General features: G+C 38.5%; 1 protein-coding gene across 2 annotated transcripts in view; it reads right to left on the reverse strand.

Annotated features, from left to right (window-relative positions):
* The window catches only part of IDO2 (indoleamine 2,3-dioxygenase 2), a 51,465-nt gene extending 41,342 nt beyond the window's left edge, over positions 1–10,123 (reverse strand). The window contains exon 1 of one of the 2 annotated variants that reach the window (XM_037166888.2): positions 9,862–9,951. Coding sequence is in view for 1 of the 2 variants with exons in the window: in XM_037166889.2 (XP_037022784.2) it covers positions 9,862–9,960 (99 nt within the window). In the remaining variant the exon portion in view is untranslated. Of the gene's footprint in view, positions 1–9,861 lie in introns of both variants that reach the window. The other variant, XM_037166889.2, reaches the window with a different exon arrangement.
* Positions 10,124–14,028: the final 3,905 nt, after the last annotated feature.

Below are 14,028 nucleotides of genomic sequence, written 5' to 3' on the forward strand. Positions count from 1 at the left end.
TCAAGTCAAGGAACATCTATAGATGACCCATGGACAAGGACGATAGGAGGGAGGATTGAATGTGGGAGGTCCTGGGTGGGTAGGGCAAGGGAGAGTAATGGGAGAAATGGGGGCAACTGTAACTGAACAACAATAAAAAATTGTTTTTAAGTAAATTGAGATGTGCAGAGTAAAAAAAAAAAGATATAACTTATTAAAGTCCTAGAGGGCGATACAATCACAAGTTTTAGAATTATATTTTCTACTCAACAGAAATCATTTTCAGCTCTTTCACATAGAAATCTACAAGTTAATTTGTAACTTCAAAGATTGGGCCATAACCAATTGTAAGCAGCATGTAAGATACATGCTTTAAATAACCATAGAGTGAGACTATTAGTGCTCCAGGCTAGTAGTCAATGAACACAAAATCATCCTTTTGTTTTATTTTGGATAATTTTTCTCAACAGACTTATAACCTAAAAGAAAATAGGCTTTTTACAGTAAAGTATTTATAGAAATAATAAACTCTTTGTTAAATCAATACAGGTTAACTAAAACTTCTGATTAAAAAAATAACACTTATAAATGATACATTTCAGAATTGCACACCTGAAGCCTACATAATTTTATTAACCAATGTCATTTCAATAAATTCAAAAAATTTTTTAAAAAGCAGAAAATACCACAGAAAGTGTAAAAGTTTGAGTAAAAATAAACCAGACAAATATCAACAAGGGAAGTTAGGTGAAAATCTTAATATCATAAAAATTAGAATTTAAAGTTTCAGAGAGATTAGAATTTGAAGTAGGTGGTTTTAAAAGAAATAAAAGACAAGTTTCAATAGAAAGAGGCCAATGTGACATTACAACAACTTAATGTGAGGAGAAAGAGATATTAGATGATTTTGAAGAGAAAGGTAAGTAGCATGGGGGAGGATTGTAGACTACACTAAAACATTTGATTTTGTTCTAAAGAGCAATTGGAGAGGTTTTTAAAATTATATTTTATTGATTATGTTATTACAGTTGTCCTGATTTTTCCCCTTTGTCCCCCTCCACCCAGCACCCCCAAATCCCTTAAGCAATCTCCCCTCCTTTGTTCATGTGCCCGGGTCATGCATGTAAGTTCTTTGGCTACTCCGTTTTCTATACTGTACTTTACATGCCCATGGTTATTCCGTAACTACCTATTTGTACTTCTTAACCCCCTCGCCTCTTCACTCATTCTGCCACAATGCCCCTCCCATCTCTTTAACTTTTAGCATTTTAATTATGATGTGTCTTGGTGTGCTCCTCTCTGCATCCATCTTGTTTGAAAACCTCTGTGCTTCCCGGACTTGCATGTCTATTTCCTTCACCAAATTAAGAAAGATTTCTTCCATAATTTTTTTCTAATTGATTTCTGATTTCTTGCTCTTTCTCTTCTTCTTCTGGAATCCCTATGAATTTGCTTATGGTTGTCCTACAGGCTGCTTACACAATCTTCATTTTTGGATTCTTTTTTCTTCTTGTCCTGATTGGTTATTTTTGGTTCCTTACATTCTAAATCATTGATTTGATTTTCGGCTTCATCCACTCTACTGTTGTTTCCTTGTAAGTTGTTGTTTATGTCAATTAGTGTATCCTTTGTTTCTGACTGGATCTTTTTCATGCAGTTGAGGTCCTCACTGAGTTCCTTGAGTGCCCTTATAACCAGTGTCTTGAACTGTGCATCTGATAGATTGCTTATCTCCATTTCGTTTTGTTTCTTTTCTGGAGTTTTGATCTGTTTTTTTATTAGGGCCATGTTCTATGTCTCTTCATTTTGGCAGTTTCTATGTATTAGGTAGAACCATTTTAATTCCCTGTCTTGGTAGTGTGGCCTCATAGAGTAGGTGTCCTCTGGGGTCCAGTGGCACAGCTTCTCCTATTACCCAAGCTGGGTATTTGAGGTGCAGCCTTCATGTGGACTGAGTACACTCTCCTCTTGTAGTTAAGCCTTGGTTACTCTTGGCAGATCAATGGGAGGGATTTTCCCAGGCCAGTCAGCTGCAAGGATTGGCTGTGACCACTTACCACCAACCTCTGCTCTCTGTGGAGGATCAGCTGTGCAGGTACAGGCTGGTGACGCTCTGAAGTGGTCTGTAGCTGCTCACTGGCTGTGCTGGCCCTGGGGTTTCCCAAGTATTGCAAGCCAAGGTCAGCCCTCATCTGTGTTTTGCCCAGGGCACCCTGCCTGAGTTATAAAGCAATCTGAGATGGCTACTACCAGTACTGGGCTTGGAGATTTCCAGGCAAAGTCAAGCTGTGATTCTAGGTGGCTAGTTCTAAGCCTGGGGTCAGTGAGGCCAGCTGCTGCTTGTTTGAGAAGATTTAGGAAGTTGCGAAGCGGGAGCCATGACTGCTATTCATATGGAAAAGCAGCTTGAATGAGACCATGATATGGGTGGGACAGAGTCTCTGGGGATCTCCAAGGTGGGCTCTGACAGTGTTAGCCAATTTGATGGAGTCTCTGATACAACACTGGTCTGCCAGCTCTGTGGGAGGAGGGCCCAGAAAAGGGACCATAGCCTCTTCTAGCCTCGATGCCATACACCTCAGCTCCCCCATGCAAACCGCTGGTGCCCCTCAAGCCACCACCCTGTTGCTGGAGCAAGGAGGAAGTAAATATGTGTAGGTAAGTCGGTATGTGGGTTCTTTAAGAAAAACTGCTTGGGGCTCTAGAAGTTTCTTCCACTGACTCAATCTCCACTGGATTTTGCAGCCAGAAGTTGTAGTAGGGACTTACCTTCTTGGCACTGGAACCCTGGGCTGGGGGGCCTGGTGTGGGACCAGGATTCCTTGTTCCTGAGATATCCCTCCTGAATTTTTATACACCACACATGGATGTGGGACCAGCCCATTCTGCATCTGCACCCCTCCTACCAGTCTGGATAGACGTGGTTTCTTTAAATCCGTACTTGTCAGACTTCCATTCAACTTGATTTCTGATGGTTTGGAGTGATGGTTGTTCTATATTTTAATTGAAGTTTTGTTGTGGTTGTGCAAAGAGGCAAGCCATATCTGCCTATGCCATCATCTTGACCAGAAGTCACAACTGGAGAGTTTTAAAGAGCAAAGTATCAGGGTATAATTTTTATTTTTGAAGAGTCACTGCTGTGCAGAGAATGTTTTACAGCTGGGCAAGCATGAAAATAAAGAGACAAGGTGGGGGACAATAATCCAGAGGAGAAACAATGCTGGAGTGAACTAGGTTGGAAGTAGAGACAGATGAACAGCTAGCATGTATATTTCAGAGAAAAGGCTGAATTCATTATTATCAAATGAATCATCTGTAAATAGTGAAGATTATTGAGAGGTGCAGAACAAAAAAGTGTAGTTAAGGTTAATACAAAGTCTAGAACAAAGTGAGCAAAAACTAAATAGCAATTGCTACTTTTATATTATTATATATTACAAAGGGTCTATAACAGGAAAGTCAAAACTCAATTCTTAATAAAATAGAAGAAAACAGTGTAAATAAGTTTTGCTAATGTATTTGAAAATCTGAATTGAATCCACATTTCCATTGTAAAAGATCTTTTTGTGTGTGTGTCTAGAAACAGGAAACCTAAGTAGACCAATAAGCATGTAGAAAATAAAAAATGCAATGAAAAACTTACCACCTAAAATTTCTCTGGCCTCAAGAATTCTGATATATTATCTATCACAGAGAGTAGTTCATTTTCTCTGACCTCTCTCTCCACCTGGCAGGAGAGCTCAATCTTTTGTCATAATGAACACTGGGCAAATATTAAATAACTTCTAATTGGTACCAAATTAATTAGACCATGTAGGGTGCCCAATATTTTTGTTCTCATCTCATACTCTTTGTCAACATGTCTTCAGTCTGGGAGTACAGAGCTCACATTGGTCTTATTCACATCTGTATCATAAGCACTACCTTAGTGCCCTTAGACATAGAAAGTAGTTAAAATATTCACTATATTGAAATAATGAATAAATGGCCAAAAACACTGAGGGAAGAGTAAACTGGGGGAGGGTAATTTGACTCTGGAGAAACAGAGCAAATGTTTGGAAATTAGAATGAAAGGTGGGGAAGGGTTTAAAATAATTGTTCTGAGACTTAGATTGTGATTACAAGTTATTTTTAGGACAACATACAGAAATTTTGTGGTTTGAATTAAAACATTGAGGGTAGAACAAACACGAAGTTTTACATATTCATTTTATTTATAAAGAGAATAAATTAAAATTCACCAAATGTCCAATTTATGTAAATTTCAGTGTATTATCATACAAATGGAATTTGATGCAACCATGAAAGTTATCTTTAGACTGATTGATTTCAGGAAAAGTGTTTTTTATAGCTTTGACTTAAAAGTGCAGAATAGATTTGGATGTGCAATAAGGCTACAACTTCATAATTTTGCAAACACACACACATACAGACATATACACTCTTAGATAAATTATGTGTCTCCAAACATCAAAGGTGTTTTGATTTTTCAGTGGAGCTATGAAAAATTAGTTTTATATTTTTAAACATTTTCAATTTTTATTTAATATAGTTCCATTAATGTAATAATAAAATTGCCATGGTTAGAATATTTTTTCATAAGAATATTGTGGCATATAATAAGTCATCATATGTCAGTAGTCTTTGAATTTCTAAAGATTAATAATAAAATAAATTATCAGTAAAGAGAAATGCGAAGTGAGATTTTATACAGTGGATTTTTAATATATGGGACTCATTAACCTGAGTTTATAACCAGAGTGTAAGAATTATATAGGGCTTTTAGATATTTATAATATCTAACTTTTATTGATTTTTCTACCTGCTTACCAATAGCATGTCAATGAATCTTTATTCTCACAAAAGAAAAATAAGGCTCAAAGAGATTAAATATCACCTGCTAATTTTAAAACGGATCAGAGATCTAGCTGGAATTCAAACAGAAACTAGTATGACTGTAATTAACTCTGCCTTTGCTGTTAATCAGAATCTGTCATATTGACTATCTACTATTTCTCCACTAGAGTAATATATAAAAGTGGCTTAAATAAAAGATACTCATAATTCCCAGAGAATAATTTCCCAAGGATTCAAAAGCTTCAGATGAAAAAAAAATGAAGAAACTAAAATTGTACAAAAGTGTATATCAGTTGCAAGTTATCACTGCAACATACCAATTTTGTTTTCATATCAGAGAATAAATATTCTGAATTCCTTAGTGCTTATGCACTCTCAAGAACATCTTTGCTCCTTTTTTCTCTTTCCATTCCACAGGCCACAGTTTCAGAAACATGATTCTAGTTTATCCATTTGAATTTATGCAAGAGAGAAGACTCCCGCTTAACTAAAACAGGGCTGGACTTGAGCTTATGTGGGCTAAATTAATTGCCCCTTTGCCTACACTAGGTCTCATATTCTAGCTTTCTTCTCACCTTAAAACTATAATTTGCTAGCATAAGATATTAATTATCTTCATCATATCAACATCATACTGGTGAACGTGGGTTAACATTGTGTGACAAAACCAGTCAATGACATTGGTGGGTGTCACGTGCCTCCTTAACCACTTTACACTTTGGACTCCAACTCTTCATCTTCCACCCTCTCATGCCTACAGGGTCAGGTTTGGGAATCTCAGGGCAAAACAAAGTTTTTGTTCGCATTGCCCAGGTTCCTCTAACTCTTTACTTTTTACCTGGCTCCCTGGAATGGGTTGAGTGCTACACCTCCCCCATCCCCAAAATATACCCACTTGGAAACTGAATGTGACCGTACTTGTAAAAAGGGCCTTTTCTGATGTAACTTAGTTCATGATCACAAGAGAGCACCTGAATTAGTGTGGATCCAATGACAAGTGTCCCTGTAAGAGAAGGCGTAGACAGGAGGGCAAAGACAGACACAGAGAAAACCATGTGAAGAGGAAGGCAGAAAGTGAAATCATTCTACCACAGAGCCACAAGAAGATGAAAGGGGCAGGAAGGATTCTCTCCTAGAGCCTTCGGAGAGAGAATGGGTCTGTGGACAGCCCCCTTTCAGACTTCTGATCTCCACGTCTCTGAGAAAATGAATTTTTGTTGTTGTAGGCCACCCAAATTGTGGTGATTTCCTACAACAGCTGGAGGAAACTGGTATACTTCCTGAGCCTCATTTTGACTAGAAGTAGCAGGTGTGAATTTTCCTATGCCTTCATCCTTTCTTAGGATCTGTCAGCTCACCTGTCTCCATGTTGTTTCAAAATATCCCGAGTAAGGAAACTCTAAGGTGCTTCATTGTTTGAAAGTCTGGTTTCCAGAGAACTATCCTGGCTGTCCATCCTCCCTCTTCTCCTCATGCCTGTCTGGCCATTTCCCCTCTGGTTCTACTCATCTTTCTTGGTTCTTAAATTTTGGAACAGAAATCCATACCCCTTAAACTTCCTTCTTTATCAATTAACACTGATTAATAAGTCCGATTTCTTTGTCTCTGTCTCTACCATATTGCTATCATTGCCTCAGATTCCTATTCAATATGATGAGGGCAGGCTCCAGATCCTAGCAGAGATGACAATTTTCAGGGAAATATCTGAATTTTTTTCTGTTTAAAACTTCTATCAGGAAACTATAGCCTCCTGTGGCAATTATTTTGCTACTCTTCCTTCTAAGCAGCTGAAATCCACTGCTTCTATTAAGTGTTTTGAATGTCTACAGGAGTATAGATATGTGTATTTATTTTTCCTAAATGGTTGTTTGATGACTATAAGGAATAGAGTTTCCCATATTCCTGTGACTATCTGCACTAGTCCTTTCCTCCGGCTCCATGGAACATTTAAAAGTCCTCCTTCCCCTTGTTTTTGTGCTTGCACTACTTCCAAGACCCTTCTCAGTGTTTCTTATGACCACGGCTCCTTTATTTCCATGCCCAGCCCTTTAAGTGGAGCCCTTGTTTCTCATCTGGACCTGAACCATCTTCTAGGTGTTCCGTGATTATCAAGTCCTGAGCTGCTTAGGCTAGAGATTCAGAATTAACTGTTCTGGGTAGGGCTGTAGCATCAGTATTTTCTAAAGCTGCCCCCCAAAAACAATTGTGGGGTACAGTCCAGGAACCACCACTCTAACCCATCCTGCACTTAACATTCTGCTAGGAAATTTTTCAAATGCCAGTTGCATTATGTCCTATATGCAAAGCCAAGTCCCTGAGGCTAACTTTCAAGGTCTCTCAATTCTACTCCAATCTAATCTCCTGCCATAATTGACTTGGTCCCTCCTTTCCTGCAAAGTTAATTTCCTCGTGTTCTTTTTTTTTTTTACAAATATTTTTTAAGATTTTAAAATTTTATTTATTTATCTTTAGAGGGTAAGGGAAGGAGAAAGGGAGAGAAATATCAATGTATGGTTGCTTCTTGTGCATGCCCTGCTGGGAACTGGCCTGCAACCCAGGCATGTGCCGACTGGGAATCGAACCACGATCCTTTGGTTCTCAGGCTCATGCTCAATCCACTGAGCTACACCAGCCAGGGCTCCTCATGTTCTTTATATCTAAAGAAAATATACTCCCCTGAACTGCCCCCACCACCACCACACACACACACATACTCACTCATGATCTTCCAAAAGACTTTTGTGGCATATATATAGACATGAGCCTGAGATGTATACAACATCCGTACTGAAATATTGGACCCTGGAAACGTCTGAGTCTTATACAAACAGTGACATACACTGAGTCATTCCCCTGTCCCCAAAGCCAGAAAGTTTGCTCATTCAATAGCTTGACTGTTTTTTTCAGAAAGACATGGAAGTAAATATTTATAGTACACAACTAAGTTTGCTGAAAAAACATCTTTGGGCCAGATGACATGAAGAGCAGCCTGCCCATCGCCAGCTTGAAACTAAAGGAAAGCAAAACCTACTCATGCTCTTAGCACAGTCAGTGACTGGTATTTTCCCTTCTGATCAGTTACACCAGTTCTGCTGCCTGATGACCCTGATGACGGAGTCTCTCCTGATGGGTGGAGTGACCAGGGGTGGATTCCTACTTCACCAACCTTTTCCCAGAAAGGGAGATGTTTAAACTTCTCATGAAAAATGACAGAAAACTAAAACTGAAACAAACAACTACATTTCTTTTTAGAAATCTGGCATGTAATTATGGTCAAATAAACCCAGTTTTTCAGGGGCTTTTTTTTTCATGGCCTCAGGAATGGGAATTTCTAGTGATAATATCCAACTGAACCACAGAGCAAATATGCTCTGCCTCAGTCTATCCCAACCTGATGTTGTTCTTGTTGTTTCTCTCTCTCTTTAATTTATAAGAAAAAGAAACAGCAAAGAGGGGACTCAGTAACTGTGGCTCTCCATGATGTTTACATACTTTATAATATTTTTCCTCAGCTCAGGGTACATATTTAATCCAGTAAGACCTTCTTGGTTTATGGGCCTTTTCCTCCTTGTGAACTAGGGTTGATGGGAATATTCCTGAGTCAAATTACATACACAGAATGGAGTTTTTAACAAGCAATGGACTGAGGGTCAGGAGAACTGGTTTCTTAGTCCTTCAACTCCATTTATCAAAGTGCTTTCATGCTCCATGGCAATCCAGTATGTGGGGGTGGCACCAGATCTCCATTGAGTAGGTGTGAAAACTGGGGGCCAGGCACTACTGGTGATTCACTGAAGGTACCATGAGGCTGTAAGTGCAAGTTAGCGGGACTGATGCATGGTTTCACCTGAAGGGTTCACATCATGGGGGTCTCTTCAATTCCTCATAAATGGAGAGTCTGGGGTCATCGTGATCCTAGCAGCAGTGTCAGAGAATATCATCCAATACTAAGGGCTACAATCCTACTCTGTATAACACACTGAAGTTATTACTTTTTTTTCTTTTAATGCTCAAATTACTTGCAGGTGTGTTACTTGGCTTCACAACTAACAGCTCTACAAGAGAGCGTTTAACTCTCTTAAAACCAGTGAATGTATCCTATCTACCTTCATCTGTATTTTTCTAATAACACTCCGAAGTAAATAAGCATCAGAATAGGTGTTCAATAAAAGCTCATTAAATTCCAGACCATTCTTTAATCACAGTTAAATGACAATTTATGCTTATGGGAGGAAAAACTTCGATATAATATTATTGCAATGACAGTAACATTAGATCCTTAGATTTAAACTGAATGGTCTTGTCCCTTATTTATGATGTGGTATTTGAAAAAAATGTCATATTTAAAAAGTGGTACTAGTTTCGCTTTTGTCACTAATATGACTTTGGGAAAGTCACTTCTTCCAGACTTTAGCTAGCACAAAAGTAAAAGGGATTGGTTGTAACTTCTGTGATTTCTTACATTTACGACATCATAGGCCTCAGACCACATTCAAACAGGAAAGAGTGTTGACAAAGTTAACTGAGGAACAATTACATTATAGGTTGAACTGTAAGTAGAATTAAGAAACACATACATTCTTTCTCAACAGTTTCTTCCACTTTCCTGTAAATATCTAGTTTCTCCTACCAGCCCTGAAAGCACTCAAGGTCCTTTGTGATTTCTTTGCTGTCCCGCTAGCTAGCCAAGATAAACTGATTTGCCTATATAACTTATCTCTAAGTTCTGTCTTTTTTTTATATAACTATAACTACTAGATTTTATGATGTTTACTAAACTGACAATCTATTACAAAAAAAAAAAAAACCCTGACATGAAAACATTCCATTTGGACTCTCCTCTGCTGTAGCTATTGCTTCTCTTTTGTTGATAAATATGCATTGCATATTTGTAGCATTTTTCCTACATCCACAACTTGGTATTTGTGTTGCATTCTCTTAATCACTACATCAAACAAACAAACAAACAAACAAACCAGCATCTCAATAAACTTATTCTGACCTGATCAAAGGCTCCATGCTTACCAGAGGATTTGGAAGAAGAAACCCATAATCTTCAGAAATGTGAAATCTTCCTAAAGATAACAACAGTGTTGTCTTTAAATTCTGACTTTGACGTTCCATAATTTTGTTTGAAGTATCTGTACTGCAGCTGCTACTTGAAGAGACAACTGCCCCCTGCTCCAAATATGTCAAAGACCCAGGTGAAGGGAACTTCAGAATAGCATTTTTGCATTTCAGTTGTTTGAGCAGTACTGTTGCAGCAGGAGAGAACCTTGGCCAGAGGTTGAATTCCAGACTGCCATGAGCTTTCTTGGACACCAGGCTGAGTAAACAACTAGACTGCTTATTAAAATAAGCAGGCAAAAAAAAAACACCTCAGAAAAAAAATCTCAGTGTTTTTCATAGATGTGTAATATGAGATGATAGGTTTTAGGCCCAGAGACAAATTGGTTATGGCTCATCGCAAAACCCCTGATAGGATCCATAATGAACCTTAGCAATTGGGTCTTCATCCAAAAGGAAAAAACTATTTAAACCAGAAATTAGTGACACATGGATAGATATTTCAGTGACTGGTAGTGAGTAAAGTGGGAAGGAGGACTCGATGCGTATCAGAACCTCAGGAGTGTTTTATATGTAGTTTGAACAATATATTCTAAGATTATAATTGCTTTGACTTACTTTACAATATTTTATAATTTTAAAAGTCTTTGAGCCCATTAAAGAAGACTATATATATTGTTAAGCTTAACAAGACAAGTAGTAGATACTAACAACCTTGAGAAGAGCCTGAACAGATTATTTGATTTAATCCTCGACTTTTATCAAAAATATCTTTTGACTTGAAAAATAACTAAATAAAATTAAAAAAAATATCTTTTGAGAATCTGTCACTAAAATGAGAGATTTTGCTTATGAAGTAGATACTACCAGATCCATTTTACAGACTCCAAAACCAAGGCACACCCATGTGAAAAATCCTGTTCATCTTCATGCCACTAATTAATAACAGAGCGAAGACCACAGTTAAGGTATCCTGATTTCCAAGCCACCGCTCTGTTCACTAAATCAGGCTGCCAGGTCGACTCTCAGAGGGGCCATCACAGTTTGAATTCTCTTTAATATGGAGCAGTAAACTCCAGGCTATGGATCTGCCCTGGGAGAATTCTGAAGACTCTGCCTTTTGTCCAATGGTCCATACACCTAGCTTGTCACAAGCTTGTAAACAAATTTATGTGGAAGCTAATTTATCTATCCACGGCTTCTCTCACCTCCCATTCTATAAATTTGATATAAAAGCTAAGAGAAGGAGGTGCTCTGATAATTCATTTAACAGTTCCCATGGAGGGTTAAGTTTTGTAGGTTGCATGTCAAAAATAGCCTAATTGGTTCATGGTTCATCAAAAAACCCCTCACAGACATCCTCAATTATGTACTTCCATTCAGCCCAATATCCAACCAGTCTCCACGTTCAGTTTCTTATGCCTACTGAATGCAATTTCTCAAACTTCATCTGTTTAATCATCTTCTTTCCTGCAATCTCGGATTGAAAGATGACTTAGTTTTGTTTGTGCTAGTCATTATTTTTCATCTACTTTTCTACACCCTCTCAAAAAATTACTGTAACATTGTAAAAGCATAGAATCAGAAGTGATTCTAAAAGCATAAATTATCAGAAGTGAAAGGAGAATGATAGAATAAATTATCTACTTCAACATCCTCATTAAATATATGAAAAATTTGAGATTTATGGGAGTGAAATGACTTACCAGTCCTGGGATTTCACATCAGAATTGGACTAGAATTCTAACTTGCTGCCTCTGAGCCCAGAACTTTCTCACTGTAAGTAAGCCAGGCCAATTTACATAAGATTCTCCACTCTATTACCTATTAGCAACTTGGCTTTTTAACAAGTGGGAAACAAAAAGTGAGAATTTCAGTACTAAACCTCTTTCTACTTCTGTAGGAATTTATCCAAGATATTTTGTGATGTTCTTTCCCCCATTCTATAAATCCTTTTTTAAAATATAAATATATTTTATATTGATTATGCTTTTACAGTTGTCCCATTCCCCCCCCTTCATTCCCCTCTACCCTGAACACCCCCTCCCACCTACCTCCCCCCCTTTAGTTCATGTCCATGTGTCATAAGTTCTTTAGCTTCTACATTTCCCACATTACTCTTGCCCTCCCCCTATTTTCTCCCCACAGTCTTGCTATTTATTCTCTGTACCTTCTCCCCCGCTCTCCTCTTCCAACTCCCCTGTTGCTAACCTTCCATGTGATCACCATTTCTGTGGCTTTGCTCCTGTTTTAGGAGTCCACTTAGTTTGCTTTTGTTTTAGGTGTGGTTGTTAATAACTGTGAATTTGCTATCCATTTATTGTTCATATTTTTTATCTTTTTTTTCTTAGCTAAGTCCCTTTAACATTTCGTATAGTAAGGGCTTGGTGATGATGAATTCCTTGAACTTGACCTTATCTGAGAAGCACTTTATCTGCCCTTCCATTCTAAATGAAAGCTTTGCTGGATAGAGCAATCTTGGATGTAAGTCCTTGCCTTTCATAACTTGGAATACTTCTTTCTAGCCCCTTCTTGCCTGTAAGGTCTCTTTTGAGAAATCAGCTGACAGTCTGATGGGAATTCCTCTGTAGGTGACTGTCCCCTTATCTCTTGCTGCTTCTAGGATTCTCTCCTTCATTTTAATCTTGGTTAATGTAATTATGATGTGCCTTGGTGTGTTCCTTCTTGGGTCCAACTTCTTTGGGACTCTCTGAGCTTCCTGGACTTTCTGGAAGTCTATTTTCTTAGCCAGATTGGGGAAATTCTCCTTTATTATTTGTTCAAATAAGGTTTCCACTTATTGCTGTTCCTCTTCCCCTTCTGCTACCCCTATAACCTGGGTGTCGGAATGTTTAAAGATGTCCTGGAGATTTTTTGGGGAAAACAAACTCTCCTCATTTTTTTCAATTCTTGTTTCTTTATTCTTTTCTATTTGGTTGTTTCTTTTTTCTTTCTGGTCCACTTCATTGAGTCCCAGTTTTCTTTCCATCACTATTGGATCCCTGTGCATTTTGCTTCATTTCACTTAGTGTAGCCTTCATTTTCCATCTAATTTGCTACCAAAATCAACCAGTTCTGTGAGCAACCTGATCACCAGTGTTTTGAACTATGCACCTGATAGGTTGGCTATCTCTTGGTTGCTTAAAATTATTGGCTCTGGGGTTTTGATTTGTTCTGCTGACTGAGCCATTTTTGGTCAGGTCATGCCTGTTACGTATGAGGGGCGGAGCCTTAGGTGTTCATCAGTGCAGGGCAACCCAGTTGCTGGGTTGTGATGCTGTATGTGGGGGCAGGGTCAGAGGGAGCAATGGTGCTGGTTCCACACTCTCTTGGATTTCAGTCCCCTCTGCTGCTTCCCACAAGCTGGCACCTTTTCAATCCGTGCTTTTAGGCTTTATTTCCCATCACTGGGGCCCTGAGTTGCACAGTTTGTCTCATTGCCCATTTTTTGCCTGGTTTATCTGCATGCAAATATGTGTCCGCAGTCAGCCAACTGCCTTGTGAGCCTTACTGGGTTTGCTCATTTCCTCCCTGGTCCTGTGTTTGCCAACCACTGCCTTTTCCTGACACGACCCCTCTCCACTGGCTGCCATTGCCACTCCTCTTACCAGTCTGGATGAATGGTTTGTTGTTGTCAGACTTCAGTACAGTTCAATTTTCTGTCTGTTGTGGTTGTGTTTTTGTTTCTAAATCTTTGTTGTTCTTAAATTTGGTTGTGTGAGGAAACACAGCGTTTACACCTATGCCTCCTATAAATCCTTTTTTAATATCATGTTTTCCTAGTTTTCTCTCCTACCATTCTGACTTTATCTTTTCTGTTTCAATTACTATACCCTATTTTTCTATTTCAGCCCTGAATATATAAATATTTGCAGTATTATTATAACTGTCTCTCTGCCCCAGTGGTCTTATGTGTTTTTGTTGATCATAACCATCAGTTCTGTGCCCAGGTCCCCAAGTCTGTGTATTCAGTCTTGATATTCATTGTTCCCCAGATTTAGGTCCATGGTACTTGTGGGTCAATTGTATATCTCGGGTTCTGCCATACAACCTTTGAAGAACTCCTCACTGTAAATTAAATAAAATTCAAATTTCCTTTGCCTGGCATTTAAAGATGTCTATCAC

Source organism: Artibeus jamaicensis, unplaced genomic scaffold (genome assembly GCF_021234435.1).
Source record: "Artibeus jamaicensis isolate MK-2021 breed Jamaican fruit bat unplaced genomic scaffold, CSHL_Jam_final scaffold_833, whole genome shotgun sequence".
Lineage (NCBI taxonomy): Eukaryota > Metazoa > Chordata > Mammalia > Chiroptera > Phyllostomidae > Artibeus > Artibeus jamaicensis.